Here is a 22663-nt window from a genome sequence, read left to right on the forward strand (position 1 = left end):
CAATATGATTGTTTGTTTGAAATCTTTGCAAATCTATAAAAAACAAAAACCCACACATGTACATAAGTATTCACAGCCTTTGCTCAATACTTTGTTGAAGCACCTTTGGCACCAATTACAGCCTCAAGTCTTTTTGAGTATGATGCTACAAGCTTGGCACACCTATTTTTGGGCAGTTTCTCCCAGTCTTCTTTGCAGGACCTCTCAAGCTCCATCAGGTTGGATGGGGAGCGTCGGTGCACAGCCATTTTCAGATCTCTCCAGAGATGTTCAATCGGGTTCAAGTCTGGGCTCTGGCTGGGCCACTCAAGGACATTCACAGAGTTGTCCCGGAGCCACTCCTTTGTTATCTTGGCTGTGTGCTTAGGGTCGTTGTCCTGTTGGAAGATAAACCTTCACCCCAGTCTGAGGTCCAGAGCGCTCTGGAGCAGGTTTTCATCAAGAAGGCCTCTGTACATTGCTGCATTCATCTTTCCCTCAATCCTGACTAGTCTCCCAGTTCCTGCCGCTGAAAAACATCCCCACAGCATGATGCTGCTACCACCATGCTTCACTGTAGGGATGGTATTGGCCAGGTGGTGAGCGGTGCCTGGTTTCCTCCAGAAATGACGCTTGCCATTCAGGCCAAAGAGTTCAATCTTTGTTTCTCATGGTCTGAGAGTCCTTCAGGTGCCTTTTGGCAAACTCCAGGCGGGCTGTCATGTGCCTTTTACTGAGGAGTGGCTTCCGTCTGGCCACTCTACCATACAGGCCTGATTGGTGGAGTGCTGCAGAGATGGTTGTTCTTCTGGAAGTTTCTCCTCCCTCCACAGAGAAATGCTGGAGCTCTGTCAGAGTGACCATCGGGTTCTTGGTCACCTCCCTGACTAAGGCCCTTCTCCCTCGATTGCTTAGTTTGGCCGGGCGGCCAGCTCTAGGAAGAGTCCTGGTGGTTCCAAACTTCTTCCATTTACAGATGATGGAGGCCACTGTGCTCATTGGGACCTTCAATGCTGCAGACATTTTTCTGTACCCTTCCCAAGATCTGTGCCTCGATACAATCCTGTCTTGGAGGTCTACAGACAATTCCTTGGACTTCATGGCTTGGTTTGTGCTCTGACATGCACTATTAACTGTGGAACCTTATGTAGACAGGTGTGTGCCTTTCCAAATCATGTCCAATCAACTGAATTTACCACAGGTGGACTCCAATCAAGTTGTAGAAACATCTCAAGGATGATCAGTGGAAACAGGATGCACCTGAGCTCAATTTTGAGTGTCATGGCAAAGGCTGTGAATACTTATGTACGTGATTTTTTTTCATTTTTTATTTTTAATAAATTTGCAAAGATTTCAAACAAACTTCTTTCATGTTGTCATTATGGGGTATTGTTTGTAGAATTTTGAGGAAAATAATGAATTTAATCCATTTTGGAATAAGGCTGTAACATAACAAAATGTGGAAAAAGTGAAGCGCTGCGAATACATTCCGGATGCACTGTAGATTATGATATTAATAGTATAACGTTAACAATATTATAACTCATATAATTAATTCACCTATTATATTAACACTGCCTTAGGTGCTTCCAAGTCAACTGACAATTGCTATAGAGACAGTAAAACAATTCCAGAGTGGCAGGCCACGGGAACACTGCCAACTCTAAAGATCTATGACTTCACATGTTCCATAGGAAAGGTTACCTGCTCAGGTAATAAAGCACCTTTCAGGTGATATCATAATACACAAATGGTCTGATATCTTATTCTCATATTAGCTCATACTAACTCTGATGAGCATTTGTCGAACAATGCATGTCAAGCTGCTGTATATGAGTGTGACCGAGTTGCAGTTCAACACTTTGCAGCAAACAATCACATTTACAAACTGGCAACAAAAACCTTGAAGATTCGGTGCCCTGTCAACTGAGAACTGAGAGCATGGCATCTGGATACGTGTTTAGTCTTCTAGCAATTACATATTGCAAGAATTGTCTCATGTGAAGTTGTTCTCTAATGCACCATGTGGTTTCTCTGCCCTGTGAGTTGCATTTGCTTAAAATAACTCAACCTTGTGGTTGAAGACATCCCAGCAGGCGCCACAGTCTAGGTAATAAATGGGAAACACTTTGTCACCTGCTGATATCACATCACACCCACAATCCACAATTTTAGCAGTGACCACTGCTTTTGTATACCAGCTCACTGCAATAACTTTGTAGAAGTGATAATAAAAAATTACCAATTTCAGAAACCATGTAAATCTGCAGATAAGGAGATTTTTTTTCTCAGTGTGTGACTCTTTCATGTACCAGTAGTTTAATTATATACACATAAAAGAGCTCAAATCAGGATGTCTGGAAGAACATTTTATTAGCACAATTGGTCCATTTATTAATTTTCTCACCATTTTATCTGCAGAGATTTTTCAAGCCAGACTAACCTAATGGGAATTTTCACGTTAAGAAAAATCCAACCAAGGCACATTTTTGAACAAAAATGCAGCTTAGTACATACTGAAAAGCCTAAAAAAATTCAGCAATAATATACTGTAAATCTTTTTTTACATTTGGCAAATGCATTACATTTATTAGACAAACTTGGAAGATGATTCTGGTTTACACCAGCAACCTGCCTGACATTTAGAAACACACAAGCTTACACAGACACATGAGTTTTGACAGGTATGGTCCCTTTCCTTGATGGGTAACATTTTGAGTACAAGACTGTATCAAACAGACATCAGAGAGAATTGTTCTGGAGTTGGTCATATAGGCTTGTACAGCAGTGTGGTCACATACTTCTTTTTGTAGCGATGTGTTGCACTGAGGACCATCACACCATCCTGTCAGGAGAGCAAATAGATGCTCAGTAATAATATCAACTGAAATATACTGGTCATCTCTACAAGATAAGAGTACAGAATTCCCTTCAATTGATCTCTTCTTAAAGTTAAAGAAGCTACTGAACCTTAATGGACAGGGCGTATAGGTGGTTGAGCATCACATGGTTTGGTTCAGGCAGCAGAGTAGGATCACACTGTTAAAGCACAAACATAGACACAAACACATTAGTGAAAGTCATTGCTCTCTTTTGCCCCATTCACACTGCGGCCGACTTTGTTGCTACATGTCATCAGTCGCTGTGCTGGTCAGTCACTTGTAGGCATTCTTAGTTCTGGTTGCCCTAGTAATGGGTGTGAATGTCAGTCCCATGCTGACAGTGAATCAGTGGCAATGGTGATAAAAATGAATATTCTGGAGTGGAAAAGCTTGCTTGCACTAACATGAGCTCCATTATGTCACTCTGTATTTGCATAAAATGGAACTTTTCTCGACTTTTTTGTACTGCTGGACACGCCCACAAAGTCGGCAACGGTCGCAGTCTCTCATTCCGCCAGAAGTCTCCAGCTCTTATTGAAAATGAATGACATCAGGTCACTGATGTTGTTGCTGTGAGTTGTTGGCAGTGTGAATGGGGCTTTAAGCTGCACACACTAAGCAATTTCCAAGAACAGGCTTTTCTTATCTCTTTAAAAACATAATGGAACATCTAATCTTATGACAACTAGTAACTGCAAAACTATATTTAGGCAGTGACGAAGAATCCACATCTGCTCAATTGAGTCAGCTGGTGGCAAGCGTGAGGTTGTATGTGACAGCTGTCTAACAGTAATCATGTTTATTAGCACAATATTGTTATGGTGGGCAGAATACTTAAAGGGATAGTTCACCCAAAAATGAAAATTTAATCATCATTTACTTACCATCATGCCATACCAGATGCATATGACTTTCAAACACAAATGAAGATTTTTAGAAGAATATCTCAACTCTGTAGGTCCATACAATGCAAGTGAATGGTGGCCAAAAATATTAAGCTCCAAAAAGCACATAAAGGCATCATAAAAGTAATCCATATGACTCCAGTGGTTTAATTAATGTCTTCAGAAACTATACGATAGGTGTGGGTGAAAAACAGATCAATATTTAAGTCCTTTTTTTATAACTATAAATCTACTTTCAAACAGCCCTCCTATGCACGTTCATGAGAGTTCTTCTGTTTGTTGCCGATTCGCATTTTCTGTGCATATCACCACCTACTGGGCTGTTGTGCAAATATGATTTATTTATTATTTTCCTTTGCTTCATCCCTCCCTTTTTTTTCCTCCTCCCTGCCCAGTCGGTGGGTCGATATAAATGAATAATATGAATCGCTAAAAAACAGAACTCATAGGGCTGATGAAAGTGCACATTAAAGTAAAAAAGAATTTACATACTGATCTGTTTCTAATCCCACACCTATCATATCACTTCTGAAGACATGGATTAAACCACAGGAGTTGTATGGATTACTTTTATGCTGCCTTTACATGCTTTTTGGAGCTTCAAAGTTCTGGTCACCATTAACTTGCATTGTATGGACCTACAGAGCCGAGATATACTTTTAAAAATCTTTATTTATGTTCTGGAGATGAAAGAAAGTCATACACATCTGGGATGGCATGAGGGTGAGTAAAAGATGAGAGCATTTTCATTTTTGGGTGAACTATCCCTTTAAACTGGTTTTATAAAAAAATGTGTATCAGCAAACTACTCTAAATAGGCTACCATCTCTATGACTGATGTTTCATCCATTTGTGTAAGCAAATGTTTTTTGGTGTGCAGTGTGTTTGACTGGCTGACATCAATTATGTATAAATTATGTAACTAAGTTGCTTTGGACTTTTCAGATGACCAAAAAAAAAAAAAATACAACTTAAGTTCAGAAAATTTAGTAGGAGAGGGTGGGAACCATATGGACACTGAGTATTATTCTGCAGTAGTAGTCTGGAAGAGGGATGAATCTTGCGGGAACGGCATAGAAAAATCAGTCCTGTACAGACTTCTACTCTCTGTTAGAATGCAAAACAACAGTTAAATATATATTCAGGAAAATAACTTTCAGAGGAGTACTTACAGAGATTCCAGTATCTTTGTTGAGGAGCACCTGTAGCAGGTGTGGTGGAAGGATGGGTGGAGAGAGCAATCTGTCCTCTGATTTGGTTAAGTAGGGATCCTGGTGGTATGGTCCAGGAGGGGAGCTGGACAAGTCTGACAGAGACAAGTGCACCACAAGGATCACAACCAATAACTTATTTCTGATGCTTCACACTAAAGAGGTTTATTGCATTTACATTGATTTTGAGTTACCTGACATGTCGGCACATTTCTCAGAGTCTGTCTTCAGTGCGTCGAATACCTCAAAGTCCGTTTTCCTCACGTTAATTACATTATTCACAATGCCTGACTTATTGGTCACAACGGGCTGGAAAAGAATACCACTTTGAAACTTAATGGCGGATTAAGGCTTTCAAATACGTCACTGTAAGTTAATACAGTATAACCATTTGTAAAGTACAGAAATGTTCTCTCCCGCACCTCCTTGGGATCTAATGCCCAATGTCCATCTACATAGTACTTATACTGGTGCTCTCCCTCCGGCAGGTCAATTATTGCCACAAAATTATTATGACTGGAAAAAAGATACAGAGAGCAAAACAGTAAGGGAAAGCAAGACAGAAAAGTGGTAAACAGTGATTCTTTATACAAATAATGATACAGTTGATGTCAGAAGTTTACACCTTAGTCAATTACATTAAAACTCAGTTTTTCACAATTCCTGACATTTAATCGTAGAAAACATTCCCTGTCTTAGGTCAGTTAGGATCACTATTTTAAGAATTTGAAATGTCAGAATAATAGTAGAGAGAATGATTTATTTCAGCTTTTATTTCTTTCATCATATTCCCAGTGGGTCAGAAGTTTACATACACTTTGTTAGTATTTGGCAGCATTGCCTTTAAATTGTTTAACTTGGATTAAACCTTTTGGGTAGCCTTCCACAAGCTTCTCAGATAGACCTGGTGTAACCGAGTCAGGTTTGTAGACCTTGCTCGCACCCGCTTTTTCAGTTCTGCCCACAAATTTTCTAGCGGACAGGTCAGGGCTTTGTGATGGCCATTCCAATACCTCAACTTTGTTGTCCTTAAGCAACTATGGAGGTATGCTTGGGGTCATTGTCCATCTGGAAGACCCATTTGCGACCGAGCTTTAACTTCCTGGCTGATGTCTTGAGATGTTGCTTCAATATATCCACAAAATTTTCCTTCCTCATGATGCCATCTATTTTGTTAAGTGCACCAGTCCCTCCTACAGCAAAGCACCCCCACAACATGATGCTGCCACCCCCATGCTTCACGGTTGGGATGGTGTTTTATGGCTTGCAAGCCTCACCCTTTCCCTCCAAACATAACAATGGTCATTATGGCCAATCAGTTTTTGTTTCATCAGACAAGAGGACATTTCACCAAAAAGTAAGATCTTTGTCCCCATGTGCACTTGCAAACTGTAGTCTGGCTTTGTTTATAGCGGTTTTGGAGCAGTGGCATCTTCCTTGCTGAGCAGCCTTTCAGTTTATGTCGATATAGGACTCGTTTTACTGTGGAAATAGATACTTGTCTACCTGTTTCCTCCAGCATCTTCACAAGGTCCTTTGCTGTTGTTCTGGGATTGATTTGCACTTTTCGCACCAAACTGATCTCTAGGAGACAGAATGCGTCTCCTTCCTGAGCGGTATGATGGCTGCGTGGTCCCATGGTGTTTATACTTGCATACTATTGTTTGTACAGATGAACATGGTACCTTCAGGGATTTGGAAATCACACCCAAGGATGAACCAGACTTGTGGAAATCTAAAAAAATTTTCCTGAGGTCTTGGCTGATTTCTTTTGATTTTCCCATGATGTCAAGCAAAGAGGCACTGAGTTTGAAGGTAGGCCTTAAAATACATCCACAGGTACACCTCCAATTCAGTACATCTCCTATCAGAAGCTAATTGTCTAAAGGCTTGACATCATTTTCTTGAATTTTCCAAGCTGCTTAAAGGCACAGTTAACTTGGTGTGTTTAAACTTCTGACTCACTGGAATTGTGATATAGTCAATTAAAAGTGAAACAATCTGCTTGTAAATAATTGTTGGAAAAATGTACTCGTGTCATGCACAAAGAAGATGTCCTAAACGACTTGCCAAAACTATAGTTTGCTAATATTAAATCTGTGGAGTGGTTAAAAAATTAGTTTTAATGACTTCAACCTAAGTGTATGTAAACTTCTGACTTCCAACTGTATGTTCAGATATGGTTGACTGTGAACATGTGTTTTACAACCACAATTAATTCATGGACATTGGTTCCTAAAGTAAAATGTCTTAAAACAAATGACTATAAATTACATTTATTTATTCCTGTATTCCTTTTGATTTTGATCTTGTTATTTATATTTAGAGCACTTCGACACTGAGTTTTCAGCCTAAAAGTTTTACATATGGCTACATCATTTGTTCATACTTTAAGTGCACACTGACCCCTAGTGTTGGAAATGTAAACACATGGCAAGGTAGCCTACTGTATTTTTAAAGAGCACCTATTATGGTTTTTAAACGTGCCTAATTTTGTTTTAAAGGTCTCATACTATAGATTTACATGCATCCAAGGTCAAAAAACAATTTAATTTGCTCATAATTTAAATTGCAGCATTACCTTTTTTCCCCCAGTGACAAAAACAACTCGTTCAATGATCTGTCCTAAAGGATTCATTCTAAACACCTCCTTTCAGAGAGCCTACTCTGCTCTGATTGGTCAGATGTCCCAGTCTGTTGTGATTGGTGTAGTGTTTGAGGGCGGGTCAAAGCTGTTTGCGAGCAGCCAATGAAGACCAGAGGCGGGTTTTTTGTTACCAAATTACGTAGGTTAGTACAGGAAGTAAGTCTGGAATTACTAATGACTCGTTTCAGGTGTTCAGAATCGGTTCTTTGTTTTGGGAGTCAATAACTCCATTTGTCGTGCACTTTGATTTTTGAAACTTTGCAGACTTTTTTACATTCACAAACAGCTATATATCACACTACATGAAAGGTAATATCTGAAAAACCATAATAGGTGCTCTTTAAGGAATATTCCGGGTTCAACACATGCTGAGTTAATCGACAGAATTTGTTGCATAATGTTGATTACCACAAAAATAAGTTTGACTCGTCCCTCGTTTATTTAAAAAAAAGCAAAAATTGCAGTTATAGTAAGGCACTTACAATGAAAGTGAATGGGGCCAGTCCAAAAATATACACCGTTTCAAAAGTATAGCTGCAAAACGTAAACATGCTAACATGATTTCAGTGTGATAAAATCAATTCCATGTAATGATCTACTGTCTGTTAGGACTAACCTCTTATTCAAAGGGATTTTGGTGGCCCAGTTATTAAATGAGCCAGACAAGTAGATCACTTTTCCTGGACCATTATAGCGGAAAACCGTGGGCCTTTCCTCTGGTGGTGCTTTTGAATCTGATTCCTGATCATGTCGCCAGGCTAGAAACTCCTGAAAGAAGGAAAGATGTATGTATGTAGGAAGACAGAACAGACATCAGCAAGCAATAATTAACTTATGACTTGCCAACCTAAGCTGATGAATGAAAAAGTGTTGACATTAATAGCCTTAAATTACACTTTATTATGCAGCAGTAAACGTGTCAAGAACACCTCTTATAAATAACAAGCACCCAAATGTATTATTACTTTACTATGAAGAAACATACACTACCAGTCAAAAGTTGACACACATGACTGTTGTTTCTTGACACAACTGTAATTATATTTTTTTTTTAATGGATGACTTGGACTAAAAAAGTGAAGTTGAAGCTGGTTAAAAGAAACCTGTGTGCAGAGCTGTAATTTTGGCAAAGGGTGTCTACTACAAGGACACTTAAGTATAAGACTATTTTGATTTGTGTATGTGGTTGGTCTCAACATAATTCCCACACTTCCATTTGTGTTATTTAAAGGAATGCTCTGGATTCAAATCATTTATGCTCAATTCACAGCATTTGTGGCATTTTAATGATAACCACAAACATTTATTTTGATAGTCCCTCTCCCTCATTTATATATAATAATATATATATATATATATAAATAAAAAAACTCACATTAACAATGTCACTTACAATGGAAGTGAATGGGGCCAGTCCATAAATGTAAAAAACACACAGTTTCAAAAGTATAGCCACAAGATGTAAACATTATACATGTTAAAATTATTTTAGTGTAATAAAATCACTTACTAACCTTCTCTGTGTAGTTATTCCCAATATTTCAAATTGGTTGTCATGACGAAATAAAACTGATAAACACTGGTAACCAGATTTGATCACACCTACAAAACTAGATCACACTAAAATCATACAAATACGTAAAATGTTTACGTCTTTTGGCTATTGTTTTGAAACAATGTGTATTTTAACGTTTATGGACTGGCCCCATTCACTTCCTTTGCAAGATAATGCAAACTTACTTTTTGTAGTAATCAACATTATGCCACAAATGCAGTCCATTGGGCTTAAAGGGATAGTTCACCCAAAAAATAAAAAATTCATTTACACACCCTCATGCCATTCCAGATGTGTATGACTTTCTTTTTTCAGCAGAACACAAATAAAGAGTTTTAGAAGAATATCCAGTGATAACTTCCATATCTACAGAAACAATATGATAGGTGTGGGTAAGAAACAGATCAATATTCAAGTTATTTTTAACTATAATACATTTATTAACAATTTGCATTCTTTGTGCATATCGCCACCTACTGGGCAGCAAGGAGAAAGAAAGAAGGGAGTGATAACGCAAAGGAAAAGAATAAATAAATAATATTTGCACAACAGCCCAGTAGTTGGTGAAATGCACGAATAATGCAAATTGGCAAACAACAGAAGAAAAATTATTGTGAACATGCATAAAAGGGCTGTTTTAAAGTAGATTTATAGTATAAAAAAGGACTTAAATATTGATCTGTTTTTCACCCACACCTATCATACTGCTTCTGAAGACATGGATTTAACCACTGGAGTCTTTTTAGATTATTTTGATGCTGCCTTTATGTGATTTTTGGAGTTTCAAAGTTCTGGTCACCATTCACTTGCATTGTATGGACCTACAGAGCTGAGATATTCTTCATTTGTGTTCTGCAGAAGAAAGTCATAAACATCTGGGATGGCATGAGGGTGAGTAAATGATGAGAGAAATTAATTTTAGGGTGAACCACTCCTTTAACTTGTATTGAGCATGGAACATTAAAGGGTTAGTTCACCCAAAAATGAAAACTGACTCATCTTCTACTCACCACCATGCTATCCCAAGATGTGTATGACTTCCTTTCTTCTGCAGGACACAAACAAATATTTTTAGAAGAATATCTCAGCTCTGTAGGTCCATACTATGCAACTGAATTGAGGCCAGGCTTTTGAAGCTCCAAAAGCATATCAAGTCAGCATAAACTTAATTAATCAAACTCCAGTAATTAAATCAATGTCTTCTGAAGTGATCCAGTTGGTTTTGGGTGAGAACAGACCAAAATGTAACTAATTTTTCAATATGAATCTTGACTGCAGTCTCCTTGGCAATCATGTTTTCAAGCTCGATTACACTTCCTATAGCGCCATCTAGCGCTCTGCGCATGCATCAAGCACTTGGAAGTGTAATCGAGCTTGAAACGATCGTGTCTAGAGAATGCAATGGCAAGATGTACAGTGAAAAAGGAGTTATATTTTGGTCTGTTCTCACCCCAAACCGACTGGATTGCTTCAGAAGACATTTATTAAACCACTGGAGTCTTATGGATTACTTTTTTATGCCTTATGTGATATCTGGACCTTCAGATTTCTGGTCACCATTCACTTGCATTGTATGGACCCACAGAACTGAGACATTTCTCAAAAATTCTTTGAGTTCTGCAGAAGAGAGAAAGACACATCTGGGATGGCATGAGGGTGAGTAAATGATAAGAGACATTTCATTTTTGGATGAACTATCCCTTTAATAGTTTGTTGCCTTTACTAGTATTCTAAAAGTTTGAAATGGGTTGGTGTGTCCAAAGTTTGCCAAAGCTTGTTTCACTTTAATGCTTCATAATAACGACACCAGCTTTATGACACCTTTGCATCATCTGCTTGAAAAATGTCCCCGTCCTCTGCGTTGTCCATCAGTATTTTGGGTCGAGCTCCATCTTTAGCGCCGCGGCTCTCTCGTCTCTGCGCCTTCTCCCCTTGAGCTGCTCCACTCCTCTCACTGCTCGTGTTCCCCATACTGCTCCTTATTTACATGCATTTCAATGAGACTTCCGATTCGGAACAACAATTTTCTTTATCAGTCCTCTTATTAGAGATCATGCATCTGCAGTTGCTGTAACTTATAACAGTTTTAACAACAATACTGGCCAAACGACCTCTGGCCGTTGTTTACGATTTTGTTTGGGCATACATTCACCTAATATATATATATATATATATATATATATATATATATATATATATATATATATATATATATTAGCTAATAAGCATTTTATCGATTGCAAATAATATAGTTGAAGGCGACCTCATAAATTCCCGCAAAGCAAACGTAAAATGCTGTTTTGGAGATATTTTGACATATTCGTAGTTTTTTCGTGCATGTAAGTCTTGTCTCGCCTACGTTAACAACTGCAGTCTATCTCCGTTTCATGTCGGACAGAGGTATTTTCCCTTATGATTAATTTTCTTACCTCTGAAAACTTTATTTGCCCGTTGCTCGAGGTTATTTCCTTTCATAACGCCATTTTCACATCGTCTGGCAAAAAAGTTTAAGCACACCTCTTCCGCCTGCTGTTCAGGACGGGGGAAATAAACATGCTTCACACATGATACAGAAATAATAACTGTCTATTTTCATCTAATTATCACTAGAACATTATTACATTATATATTATAAAATCATAGATATGTCATTTCCATTATGTACACTGCAATTACAAATGTCAGTAGAATTTTACTACATTTTACATAGACACACACGCAAAAAATACTTTGCCTTTTTTAAATGTACGCATTTGAATTTCATAAAAAAACAAGTTGAATTTAGTCATCTTAAAAAAAAACCCCGAAATATAAAAAAAGTTATACATAAAAAAATAAATAAAAGTTGTATTCATTAAATTTTAACAAACATTACACAATTCAATTTGATGAAATTTTGTTATGAAATTGAAATACCTAAATCTTAAAATAGGCTAAATATTTTTTTGTGCGTATAACATTCATATTTAGATGTACATGAACAATGAAGCAGTATTTACTAATAATATATAGTATTTTATAATCTTTATTATATATATTTTTAAATATAATAATAGCAGAATAACAACAACAACAACAACAATAATAATAATAATAATAATAATAATATTTTTAGACAGTTTTGGGCTGTGCTTTTTTTTTTTTTTTTTTTTTTTTTTTGATGAAATCAAACAGCTGTGTTTGAATGTACACATGTGTTTCACTCAGAATCTTGCAACATTCTCACGGCTATCCAGTTTCACAGTGTCATGACATGACTGGCGATTGCTTCAATAAACACAGACATGGGTGCGAACAGGAGAGAGGTAGACCACCAGTGGGGTACCTCCTCAACAGTTAGTCATTTAAGTGAGATTGATTATAATGACACTATAAATGATTGCTATAAATATGAACCCTTATGTTAAGTACACTGAAAACTTGTCAACAAGACCCATACAAAAAGTGTAAAATACTACCGCTAGCAGAACATTATTATGTTCAGTTGTAACATGTAGCCATTTGCTCTGATTGCCAAGTCTGGAGAAAGATTTATCTATATTTAAACTTAGCTAGCTATAATATTACATATCAGACTACAGGATACTCCAAACGCTGCAGATTACACTGGGTGTAAAGGAGGAAATCAGGGCTAAGTGTAGAGACAGTAAGAGTAAGAAAGAGTAGGGTACAATGGGGCTAAAGGCACTATTTAAGGAAAGTTTGCTTTTTTTTTTTTACTGCTCACAAAATGTATCAAGATCAAAAAAATGTTTTTATTATTGAATATTGATAGAGCAACATTATTTGTGTGAAAAGAAAGAATAAAAATGGTTGGTTTGATTAAAATTAAGTTAAATAACACTTTGGGTAAAAGGCCCCTAGGGGATTTAGAGTGATAATGTGAAGATACTGGGGCAAAAGTTATAGTGCAAAATTTGTCAACTAATTTTGAGACAGCAAGATGTTTTTTTTTTTTTTTTTTTTGAGTAACAAATTAAGATGATGCTTACTCAAAATAATTACTTCAGAAAAAGTCAACCATTTCCTGTTCATTTCCTGGCATTTTATTACATCTCAAATATTCTATAAACAAACTGATCTCTTTTGTGATTGGATCAGTCATGTGAGTCCACTTTGAACATTTTTCATAACAAACATATTCACCCCACTTGAGAAAAACAAAAACAAAGTGTTTAATAGGGGCCTTTAGCCCGTGCAACAGGGGGGCTTTTTACCCCAAATACTATCCTTTCACTTATCGGACAGTTATTGAAAAATGTTTGATTTAATGACCTTAAACAAAACTGAAAATGATAAATGAGTATTTTGTCTCAAAAGAAATGTGTTAAATTCAGGGATTGTCATTAACTACATAAATTTGCAACATTTAAAAAAAATAATAAAAATTAGATCAAATTGCCTCAAAATCAAACTTTAGACAACACACACCTTTGTGTGATCCTCATGGATCCGGAGAATTTTCCAGTGTATAGTGACAAACAGAAATTTTACCCCGCAGTGCCTTTAGCCCCATTGTACCCTAATATCCTTGAGCACTGGTGCCTGCTATAAGGCATTATAAAACTGTGACAGAAACTTATGTATGTAGTGTACTGAGTCATTTCAGACATTTATTCTTGTTTTTCTATTAAAAAAAAAAAATACAATCACAAATGTTATTTTTACATTCATACATACAACATTTTTTTTTTCATTTGTCTTTTAAAGCATCAGTTAGCTGTTTGGGAGATAGCACTCTTTTAATGTGTTTCAGGACAAAATAATTTACACCTCTAAACTATACACATTTACAAGATTTGAGGTGCCATTATATTCAACATAGATGCACAAATAAATGACATCACTCTGAAATATTTATGCGATGGTATGAATATGAAGTGATTTTCTATATTTCAGACTCCTTTTGGCCATGCTTTTAGCAAATCAGACCCTTTTATACATTCCATTTCAAAATGTTGATAACTTATAAATCCAGGATGGTTCAAGCACATTGTGCCATCCCAGTGAAACCACGTTCTGGGTTTAGCGCTCACAGTGTCCTCTCATGTTCACTGGAACTGATCGCCACCGGTTCACAACGCAATTTCCAGTTTTGCTCATCTCTTCAAGATCAGACTGCATTCTGTGGAATTGATATAAACAAACAAGGTGATTAAAGACCTTTAAATTTACATTTGCGTTCTTAGCAGATATGTTCTTACCAATAGGGTATGCACGTAGGAATATCATTTACAACTCATAATTTGACAAATACTTAATGTTTATAAAAGTGTGCCTGTAACTTTGTGCAGATAGGTACCTTGGTGAAATGGACAATACAGTAGATCATAATGATCAAGAGGCCAATGACTAAGGAAGCGATTCCCATGTGAAGAGCCTTCCTCCCCAGCCGCTGAGCTCCTTCATAGTCATCTGCATCATAACTGCTCTGAGACTGAGAAAGAGTGAGAAAGAAGGAGAAAGAAACTGAGAAATCGTAATGGTAAAGTAAGTTGGCACAATTTGCCAAATTAATTGATTTTTTAAGATGGAAAAACTAAAATTCAGGTGCTATAGAAATAAGATATAGATATAGATGTAGAAATATAGATATAAGTCTTGGCATAAATGCATTTTTTAAAAAAGCGTATTTAGATGCGTGGCAGGTCTCCAAGTGAAAACTTGACCTCATGGCCCATAAAGCAGGCAGCAATGAGTAATGAACATAGTGATGATGCCAGTCTCATTTCTGCCCTTTTATCAAGCTCAGACAGCAAACCGAGACTTGGACATAGATCACTGGCACTAAATCACATATAGTGGGATGACAACTATGATCTGACCTCAGATGAATCAGATGGATTTCAGACAACATTTGAAACATAACAAATTTATGTGAAATGAGGCGGTCATCTAAATGTAAATGTAAGTAGGTGTAAATGGAAGTTCATGAAGTGTTAAGAACTACACAGTAAAAAATATTTTTTTCTTAATTATCATATTTTTTGTTGTTGCTTGTTTTCCAGTAAAATATATAAACATCCTTAAAACAAGACATATTAACTTGAGAAGCAAAATTGCATTAAGGCTTGCTTTCTGAGACTATCTTGAATTAATTGTATTTCTTGCCCGATTCTTTTTCTTGTTTTTAGCAAAGATCAAACTAAATTATTTGAGGTTTAAAAACTATAAAAAATTGCAAATAAAGTAAGAATAATACACTTTAAAAAAAATGTATTCTCTAAAAAAACATCTTATTTTCTTGCACACTTTAGTTTCTATGTAAATATGAGTAAATATGTAAAGTAAATATGATCATATCTAAATGTTTTAAGGATGTTAAACATTTTTACTGTAAAATGACAAAAATATTAAGGAAATGATTGCAGTGTTGTTAAAAGTGAGACAAAGATCTGTTTAAGTACTAAATCTCTGCACCTATCTTTTTTTTGTTGTTGTTTTTTTGCCTTAACTTCTGTTGACAGTGATACAGCTCGCATAAAAACCCCCGGTGGGTCATAGGGCAATGAGTCGGATTGCGTGATTTGTGATGCTCATCTAGTTGTTTTTACAGCCTTCGTGGTGGCAGCTGCAGCTGCTGTAGTCAGTGAGCACTGTAGCGTTACTGTGTGAGAGACACAAGTGGCAGAGTCAAACTGAAACTAGAGGTGTTGCTCTCCACTGCAAACCTCTGCACTTTGCCCCATTCAGACCCCCTATCTCTGTACTGGTACTACTGTTTGAAAAGCACAGATTGATTGCTTAAATAAAGGGAAAAACTATGATGGGAATGGGCAACTGGTGATACATCTTTATGTCTTAATGTGGATAAATCAGTCTATTCCATGAATCAATCCAAATTCTACCTAACAAACTCAATACAGAAATTAACATTTTGCAAATACTGTAAGGCCAAAGGTATGTGGACACCCTCTACTTATTAAGAGGTTTGGCTATTTTAGCCACACTCAATATTTTATACACTAACAGGTGTATAAAATAAGCATACCACCATGCAATTTTCTTAGACAAACCTTTTCAGTGGAATGGGGTGTACCGAAGAGCTCAGTGACATTAAACATGGCACTGTCATAGGATGCCACCAGTAAAATGGTTTACTGAGTATGGTGTGGAAGAACTTGACTGGCTTGTGCAAAACCCAGACCTGAATCCCACTGAACATCTTTGGGATTAATTGCAAGAATGTGAGACAGGCCCTATCGCCCAACATCCAAAATCAACACCTGACCTCAGTGATGCTCCTATATCTGACTGGAAGCAAATCCATCCATTCTCTAACACCTAGTGGAAAGCTTTCCAAGAAGAGTTGAAGCTGTAACAGCAATAAAAGGAGGTCCAACTCTTTATAAATGCTCATGGTTTGTAATTACGTGCTCAACAAGCACAAACTGTATGGGTGTGGTGTTCTGGTGTCCACATATTTTTTTTTTCCTCTAAAGCTAAATATAAAGTATATTCATAACAAAATAACACATAGAGCACTGACATTAAGGTGAAAGTGAGATGCTGGGTATACATGTCTCGTGTTTTGAGGTTAAGGTGTGAAAAGTCAGGTAGCAAACCACTGAAAAAAAACCGTTCTTCTACTTCAAAAAAAAAAAAAAAAAAAAAAAAAACTGTAGAAACAACCTGATCAATTTAAAAAGAATAGTTCTTGCAACATTAAAGGCATAGTTCACCCAAAAATGAAAATTCTCTAATCATCTACTCACTCTCATACCTTCCCAGATGTGTATGACAAAATGAAGATTTTTTAGAAGAATAATTCATCTCTGTAGGTCCATACAATGCAAGTCAACAGTGTCCAAAACTTTGAAGCACCAAAAAGCACATAAAGACAGCATAAAAGTAGTCTATACAACTCCTGTGGTTAAATCTATATCTTCAGAAGCGATATGATAGGTGTGGGTGAGAAACAGATCAATATTTATGTGCTTTTTTTACCTAGTTGACTTGCATTGTATGGATCTACAGAGCTGAGATATTCTCCTAAAAATCTTCGTTTTTGTTCTGCAGAAGAAATAAAGTCACATCTGCGATGGCATGAGGGTGAGTAACTATCCCTTTAAGTGTCATCATAATCTCTACTTTCCACGTGCCTCGTGCAAGTAAACACATCTGCAGTGAATGTGTGGGAAAGGGTGTGTGTGAGATGTATGTGAGAGTGTATGCAGTCTTGCTTGCATGTGTGGGAGCGCCACAAGGTTTTCTGCAAAGATACTTGAGGCCTGGCTATTTATAACACTTATCAGTCTATCTGAAGCATGAGTACATTAGTTTTAGTCAGATTTCAAAGCCACAAGTATCATACGCTCTCCAGTACAGGAGCGTAAACCCACAAAAACATAACAGTAAAGGAAAATATATTTTATCAATATTGTGTCACTGCCTTGTGTTGCGCTGGCCAAACTATTAGTATTTAATAAAGTTTTGTTTGAAAAGGCAAGTGCACTGTAAAAATGTTTTGTAAGAAAAAGAGAAAATGTACTTCATGCTGTAACGTTCAAATTAATTTAATATGATGGAATCAACATTAATACATTAGGTTACACCAATGAATGTTTAATGGTTAGATCATGTAGAAAGAGATTCTTAACAAATACTTTTATCCACTTTTCACAGTGTGTTGTCTGTTCACTTGTCCAGTTTGATTTTTTATCAACATTAAACAATTGTTTGCTTAATAATTAAATTGACTAATTAAGTTTTCTACTCACCATCAGAGAAAAAACCAATGCCACAATGTTGATAGGCCATGCTGGGCAAAAGCAGGTGAAAATGGTCAGAAAAATGTAATTCTTCAGCGGCGGTGGCCCATGTCCCTCAACGCCCCTTCCCAAACTGTGATCAACACTCCCATCTATAGAGCGCTTTGCCTTTCCATCTGACTGTTGAATACCAGGGTTCATGATGCAAAACAAACCAGGAGTATCAAGCGGTGTAAATTAAGAAGGAGCAGGCTATGGTGAGACAGAACATTTGACAAGAGATGTGAGGAGAAGCTCAGGAAACTGAATGAAAGACAGGAGGAGAAGCTAAAAGGAAAGAGAAGACACTCTTTGGGGATGTCCGATGATTGGGTAAGTGTAAGAGGCGATGGATGAGAAAGTTGAGTGAGTCAGAGACGGCTTATGACCTAATTACCACTGGGGCTGAACACTATCCCACTTCGGAAAGGAGAAAGTAGAGAGAGTGAGAGAGAGAGAGAGAATGTGTGCAAGACTTTAAAACGATGTAAGATGTAAGAGGAGAGGCAAGCAGAGAGAAAAAGGTCTGACTACTTGCCCATATTACCATTATCTGTCAAAGGGAGAAGTGAGTGTTAATGTTACAACTTATAATACCATATGGATAATGGCCCCAAAATCACATTACAAGGCTGCCAAGAAATGCACACTGGCAATTTTCCCACGGTTTTCGCAAAGCAGGCTACTGTGAGGAAAATGCAAACAGTGAAGCTCTGAGGATGAAAGCTGTATCACACGTTACAAATGCGTGTGGGAAACCTGTCAAGGAAATGTCCTGGTCATATTTAACCCAAAATCATGGAAGCCCGTTTCCATCACATTCCAACACTTACTGCTTTGGCCACTGAGGGCAGTGTTTCAAATTTCAGTTAGCACAGACCGAATTTACATAAAGTCAACCTACTGTTTCTGATTTCACTGTGAGATCAGTCTGTTTTAGGACACTTAAGCACATATTACCCTCCAGTTCTCATTAACATAATGCGTCCAGACGCTTTATTTTTTTCTATTCCTATTGTTTTCAATTATGTTTCTCATTACTGTAACAGTATTTTTTTTAATTTTTTTTTTACTGTATTACAGGAAAAAAATGCTGTTGTACAATGATTTTTAACAAATTAAAAACAGCAAAAATGAAAGGCAGTTTAATAAACACTTTACGATTGAAATAATATTTACTTTTTTTTTTTCATGTTGAACATATCATTATGACCATCATTTTTGCATTGCAATAATGAGAATTTGGGTGTAAAATATGCATAACTGTCATGACAATAATGCTACAATGTGAAAAATCTTAATGGCCAAAATGGGCTTATATATATTGATTTTAGAGCATTTTTTGGACTGGTTTCATGAGAATAAAACCAATGCATTTCAAAGCAGATCAAAGGTTGATGTATCATTGAAACGTTATGAGAACTCTCAACAGATCCTTTGCATGAACTCCATTCACTAAAGAGCAAAATCAACACTTCCGTAACCGCAACAGGAAGTGTTCTATCAGGCATGAAAGGTTACAAATGTTACAACAATCTTTATAATAGTTAAAAAGGTGGAAAAACTCTAAAAACTTTCAAGACTCAAACCGGTGGCCTGTCTGTGGGTGTCACCAAAGCATGTGAGGTAATGTTTGGTTTCAGCTGGCAGGATACATCACACACACACACACACAGAGGAAAATGAAAAACACCTTCCTCTACTAACGTGTGAAACATACTGTCTCTGCAGTTTAGATAAAATGATACACACCACATGTCCCGCTGCTCTCATCATAATCTGTCTCACAGGTAATGTATTGTCTTTGTTATTTTTCTTCGATGGCACAGATTAATAGCCAGTATTTTTGTATTTAATAGTGAGTGAGTTAGAGTATCAAACAGAGGTTTCATCATGAAAATCTTGTCCTTTTTCAGGTCTTGTCCCTGGATCGCAACTATCAGTGCAACAAACACCTGAGAGAATAAACACAACTGAGGGCTCGAATGTGAGCATCACCTGTCATATTGAAGTGGAATCAAGAGCAGAACGATTAATTGTTTTGTGGTTAAAAAATAATGGCTCAAAAATGGACCATGAAATATTTTATGTTTCTAAGAATCGATTCTCTACCTGTTCTACTGGATATGTGTGCATCAACGCAACATTTCACCTGCCTGCAATATATCTAAATCATAGTGGTTTTTATTACTGCAAAATATGGACAGATTTACCCATACTTTTTGAAGCTTATGGAAAGGGGTCCCATGTATATGTGGGTGAGCTTTACCTTTGACTTTTGTTAGCATTATTTTTTTCAGATTTTTCACTTTTTGATTGAGAATGGAGACTTTTTTTTAGTGGATAACCATGGATTATTTAATTATAAGTCCAGTACATCCTAATATTGAACAGTCCTTATTTTAAACAGGTACTTCTCAAACATGTGTTGAGACTTTTTCAACACTTGTGACGATGCCAGGTCCACCTTTGACTATGGGTCCAGCAAACCACTATGAGAACACAGTGATGTGGCTACTGCTTTCATGGTGTGCAATTCTTTTGCTGGTTATCAGCATTGCCTGTGTCATTCACATATATAACAAAGGTAAGTGAAATTGTGAAACTTCTTATACACTTGGATAACTATGAATCAATCTGTGTTTGACATTTGACAAGTAAGCTCAACAAATCAAAATGAACTGAATTTAGACTTTGTGACTGTACAATAGGCATGATATGTAAAAAGGCCATGATGATTAGTAGAAATCATTGTCAAGTAAAGTTTACAATTTTAGTGTTCAAGTGTAATTTGTATGCTTTCTTAAATTAGGACACTGCAGAAGTGAACTTAGAGCAAAAGAGGCCAGCGTGAGTGACATTTATTATTTATTTGATGGTGCATAGTGGCAGAACTGATAGTCATTTAGAAAAGTTATATGGAATTTTTGAAGAAGTTATTACTTCCAGGTTGATGCTTTCAGTGGATCTCAGTGCCCGGTTCCTTCTGAAACTATTGTTGTCTACGCTGCACTAAACATTCCAAAATCTCCAAACAGTGCAAAAACAAGAAATGAGGTAAATGGTACTTTGGGTATTCTGTATTATTAAAGTGATTAAAACAAAGTACTTTTGAAAGGGTGCATTTGCTTAGTTAACTGCTTCTTATTACCCCAGTAAGCAAACGGCCACTATCTGTTCATTGTTGCATTTGCACATTTATATAATCAGAAGTGATAACTTGTTTTTCAGGACTGTGCAGCTCTGGCACCCTCCACAGGGACCTGCACTGAAGATTCAGTGACATACTCTGAAGTCCACATAAAGAAAGGACCAAAGGATGAAGGTTGATTGTTCTGTATTTTTATTTGACTTTGTTCACATTGTGATTTTTTTAAATCTCTTTTTGACATTGCATATTCAATGTCATTTTGAGCTCTGAGAAGAGCTTTTGAGATAATTCTGCTTTTGTTGTTAGCAGCCTATCAACGGATTTGTCTCAAACAAGTTTGTTAAACTGAAAGCATGAACAATGATTTTGTGAAGACATTGCTGCAAATAAAAAACAAAAATCTGTGCTTTCTGTTTTTATTTTAATATTGAAGCTTGAATTTCAAAGTGCACATTTAAATCTGTATAAAGCATGATCATGACACAGCACAGTTGAGCTCTTGTTTTCTCATCAGTGTAGGACTGAATATTCGCCCACTCAGTCAAAAAATGACAGTATAAGAAAGATAAAATAAAGATGCAGTCAATAATAATAAACCCATAGAACAATTTGTATAATTGCCTATACATACATGTTATGAAGGGAAGCGTGGAACTATCCTCTATCGTTCTTTCTAGGGAATATAGCCAAGGCCTAATTAAAATATAGAGGTTTAAAAGGATTTATTAATTTTCTTTAAATATTTTCCCACAAAAGACCAAAATCTGCAGGTATCATGGCAGAAATACATGTATTTCTCAGGTCGTCTGTGTGATCAGATTGGATTTTGTCTTAGTGATGCATATGGAAACACTTTATTGTGTGCTTTAAAAAAAACTGATTTTGAGATAAATCAGTGGAAAGGTGCATGCAAACCAATGGAACAGCTATAACCGGTGTGTTTTATGCTTACCAACCCACAGTGAGCATTAATGTAGAAAGTGGCAACCTGCAATGAGGGGCTATTTCTACCTAACCTAACCCTTAAAATTAGTTTTGCTGGTGTAGCCTAATGTAGTCAGGTTGATTCAAACATGTTAAATGTTTTTGACTTGAATTTAGCTGTTATCACATGAGCGCATTTTTAGGTTAACATTTTTTCCCAGTGTTGTTTCTTTGTCAGCTCTTTTATTTCGGTTCATTTCTTTTTAGATCAGCTCTTCGTTAAGTGCCCTCAAAACAAACTGCTTTAAAATTTAACTTAAATAGGAAATAGATGTTTGAACCATCAAAGAAGAGCAAAGAAATAAAGAGACAGCTATGTGTGGTTGCAACAACTTACTAAATATGAATACAAAGTTAATAAATAATAATAAACAGTTTATTGACAGAACTGGAAAGTGTTACCTCCTTTGCAACACCATTTAGAGATTTAAAGTGCCAGTCATTTGACGTGCTTCAACAAGTTAATGCTGTTTCACATAGATAGAAATCTTGTTTCATTGAATGTTCTTTGAATGTTCCTGACAAGTCCGAAAAAGAGATTTATATGTGGGGGTGTTCAGTGTGTGGGTGATTTAGCACAGAGTCTTCTATGTGGTGCA

General features: G+C 36.6%; 3 protein-coding genes across 4 annotated transcripts; 1 reads left to right on the forward strand and 2 right to left on the reverse strand.

Moving 5' to 3' along the window:
• Positions 1-2347: 2347 nt before the first annotated feature.
• On the reverse strand, positions 2348-11715 carry LOC127424155 (5'-AMP-activated protein kinase subunit beta-1-like). Of its 2 annotated transcripts, none has more exons than XM_051669102.1 (8): positions 11609-11715; positions 11001-11157; positions 8241-8392; positions 5400-5493; positions 5172-5286; positions 4939-5072; positions 2950-3018; positions 2348-2824 (listed from the first exon to the last, which is right to left on the reverse strand). In XM_051669102.1, the coding sequence occupies exons 2-8, from the start codon at positions 11148-11150 to the stop codon at positions 2747-2749; spliced, it is 792 nt and encodes a 263-aa protein (XP_051525062.1). In that variant the 5' UTR covers positions 11151-11157; positions 11609-11715; the 3' UTR covers positions 2348-2746. The 2 variants fall into 2 exon arrangements, with proteins under 2 accessions (XP_051525062.1, XP_051525063.1); XM_051669103.1 differs by having other exon boundaries at positions 11001-11191; positions 11609-11692.
• A 1464-nt stretch (positions 11716-13179) lies between these two features.
• Positions 13180-18288, reverse strand: LOC127424162 (transmembrane protein 233-like). The gene is made up of 3 exons (XM_051669112.1): positions 17900-18288; positions 14482-14616; positions 13180-14304 (listed from the first exon to the last, which is right to left on the reverse strand). Exons 1-3 carry the CDS (start codon positions 18089-18091, stop codon positions 14293-14295), a joined length of 339 nt encoding a protein of 112 aa, XP_051525072.1. The 5' UTR covers positions 18092-18288; the 3' UTR covers positions 13180-14292.
• Positions 18289-19523: 1235 nt separating this feature from the next.
• LOC127424153 (uncharacterized) lies at positions 19524-22659 on the forward strand. Its single transcript, XM_051669100.1, has 7 exons — positions 19524-19555; positions 19661-19719; positions 19846-20187; positions 20340-20516; positions 20742-20779; positions 20879-20986; positions 21161-22659. The coding sequence occupies exons 2-7, from the start codon at positions 19671-19673 to the stop codon at positions 21257-21259; spliced, it is 813 nt and encodes a 270-aa protein (XP_051525060.1). The 5' UTR covers positions 19524-19555; positions 19661-19670; the 3' UTR covers positions 21260-22659.
• Positions 22660-22663: the final 4 nt, after the last annotated feature.

This window comes from Myxocyprinus asiaticus, chromosome 33 (genome assembly GCF_019703515.2).
Source record: "Myxocyprinus asiaticus isolate MX2 ecotype Aquarium Trade chromosome 33, UBuf_Myxa_2, whole genome shotgun sequence".
Taxonomy (NCBI): Eukaryota; Metazoa; Chordata; class Actinopteri; order Cypriniformes; family Catostomidae; genus Myxocyprinus; species Myxocyprinus asiaticus.

Excerpts from the sequence above, each read along its gene's own strand:
- LOC127424153 (XM_051669100.1), top strand. The coding sequence starts at position 19,671 with ATGATACACACCACATGTCCCGCTGCTCTCATCATAATCTGTCTCACA. Across the intron at positions 19,720-19,845 it reads CATCATAATCTGTCTCACAG|GTCTTGTCCCTGGATCGCAA; the intron begins GTAATGTATTGT and ends GTCCTTTTTCAG. Across the intron at positions 20,987-21,160 it reads GTGCAAAAACAAGAAATGAG|GACTGTGCAGCTCTGGCACC; the intron begins GTAAATGGTACT and ends CTTGTTTTTCAG.
- LOC127424162 (XM_051669112.1), bottom strand. The coding sequence starts at position 18,091 with ATGAACCCTGGTATTCAACAGTCAGATGGAAAGGCAAAGCGCTCTATA. Across the intron at positions 14,617-17,899 it reads CATTGGTTTTTTCTCTGATG|TCTCAGAGCAGTTATGATGC; the intron begins GTGAGTAGAAAA and ends ACTCTTTCTCAG.
- LOC127424155 (XM_051669102.1), bottom strand. The coding sequence starts at position 11,150 with ATGGGGAACACGAGCAGTGAGAGGAGTGGAGCAGCTCAAGGGGAGAAG. Across the intron at positions 8,393-11,000 it reads TTCAAGCAGATGATGCAAAG|GAGTTTCTAGCCTGGCGACA; the intron begins GTGTCATAAAGC and ends TCCTTCTTTCAG. Across the intron at positions 3,019-4,938 it reads ACAAAGATACTGGAATCTCT|TGTGATCCTACTCTGCTGCC; the intron begins GTAAGTACTCCT and ends GTGCTTTAACAG.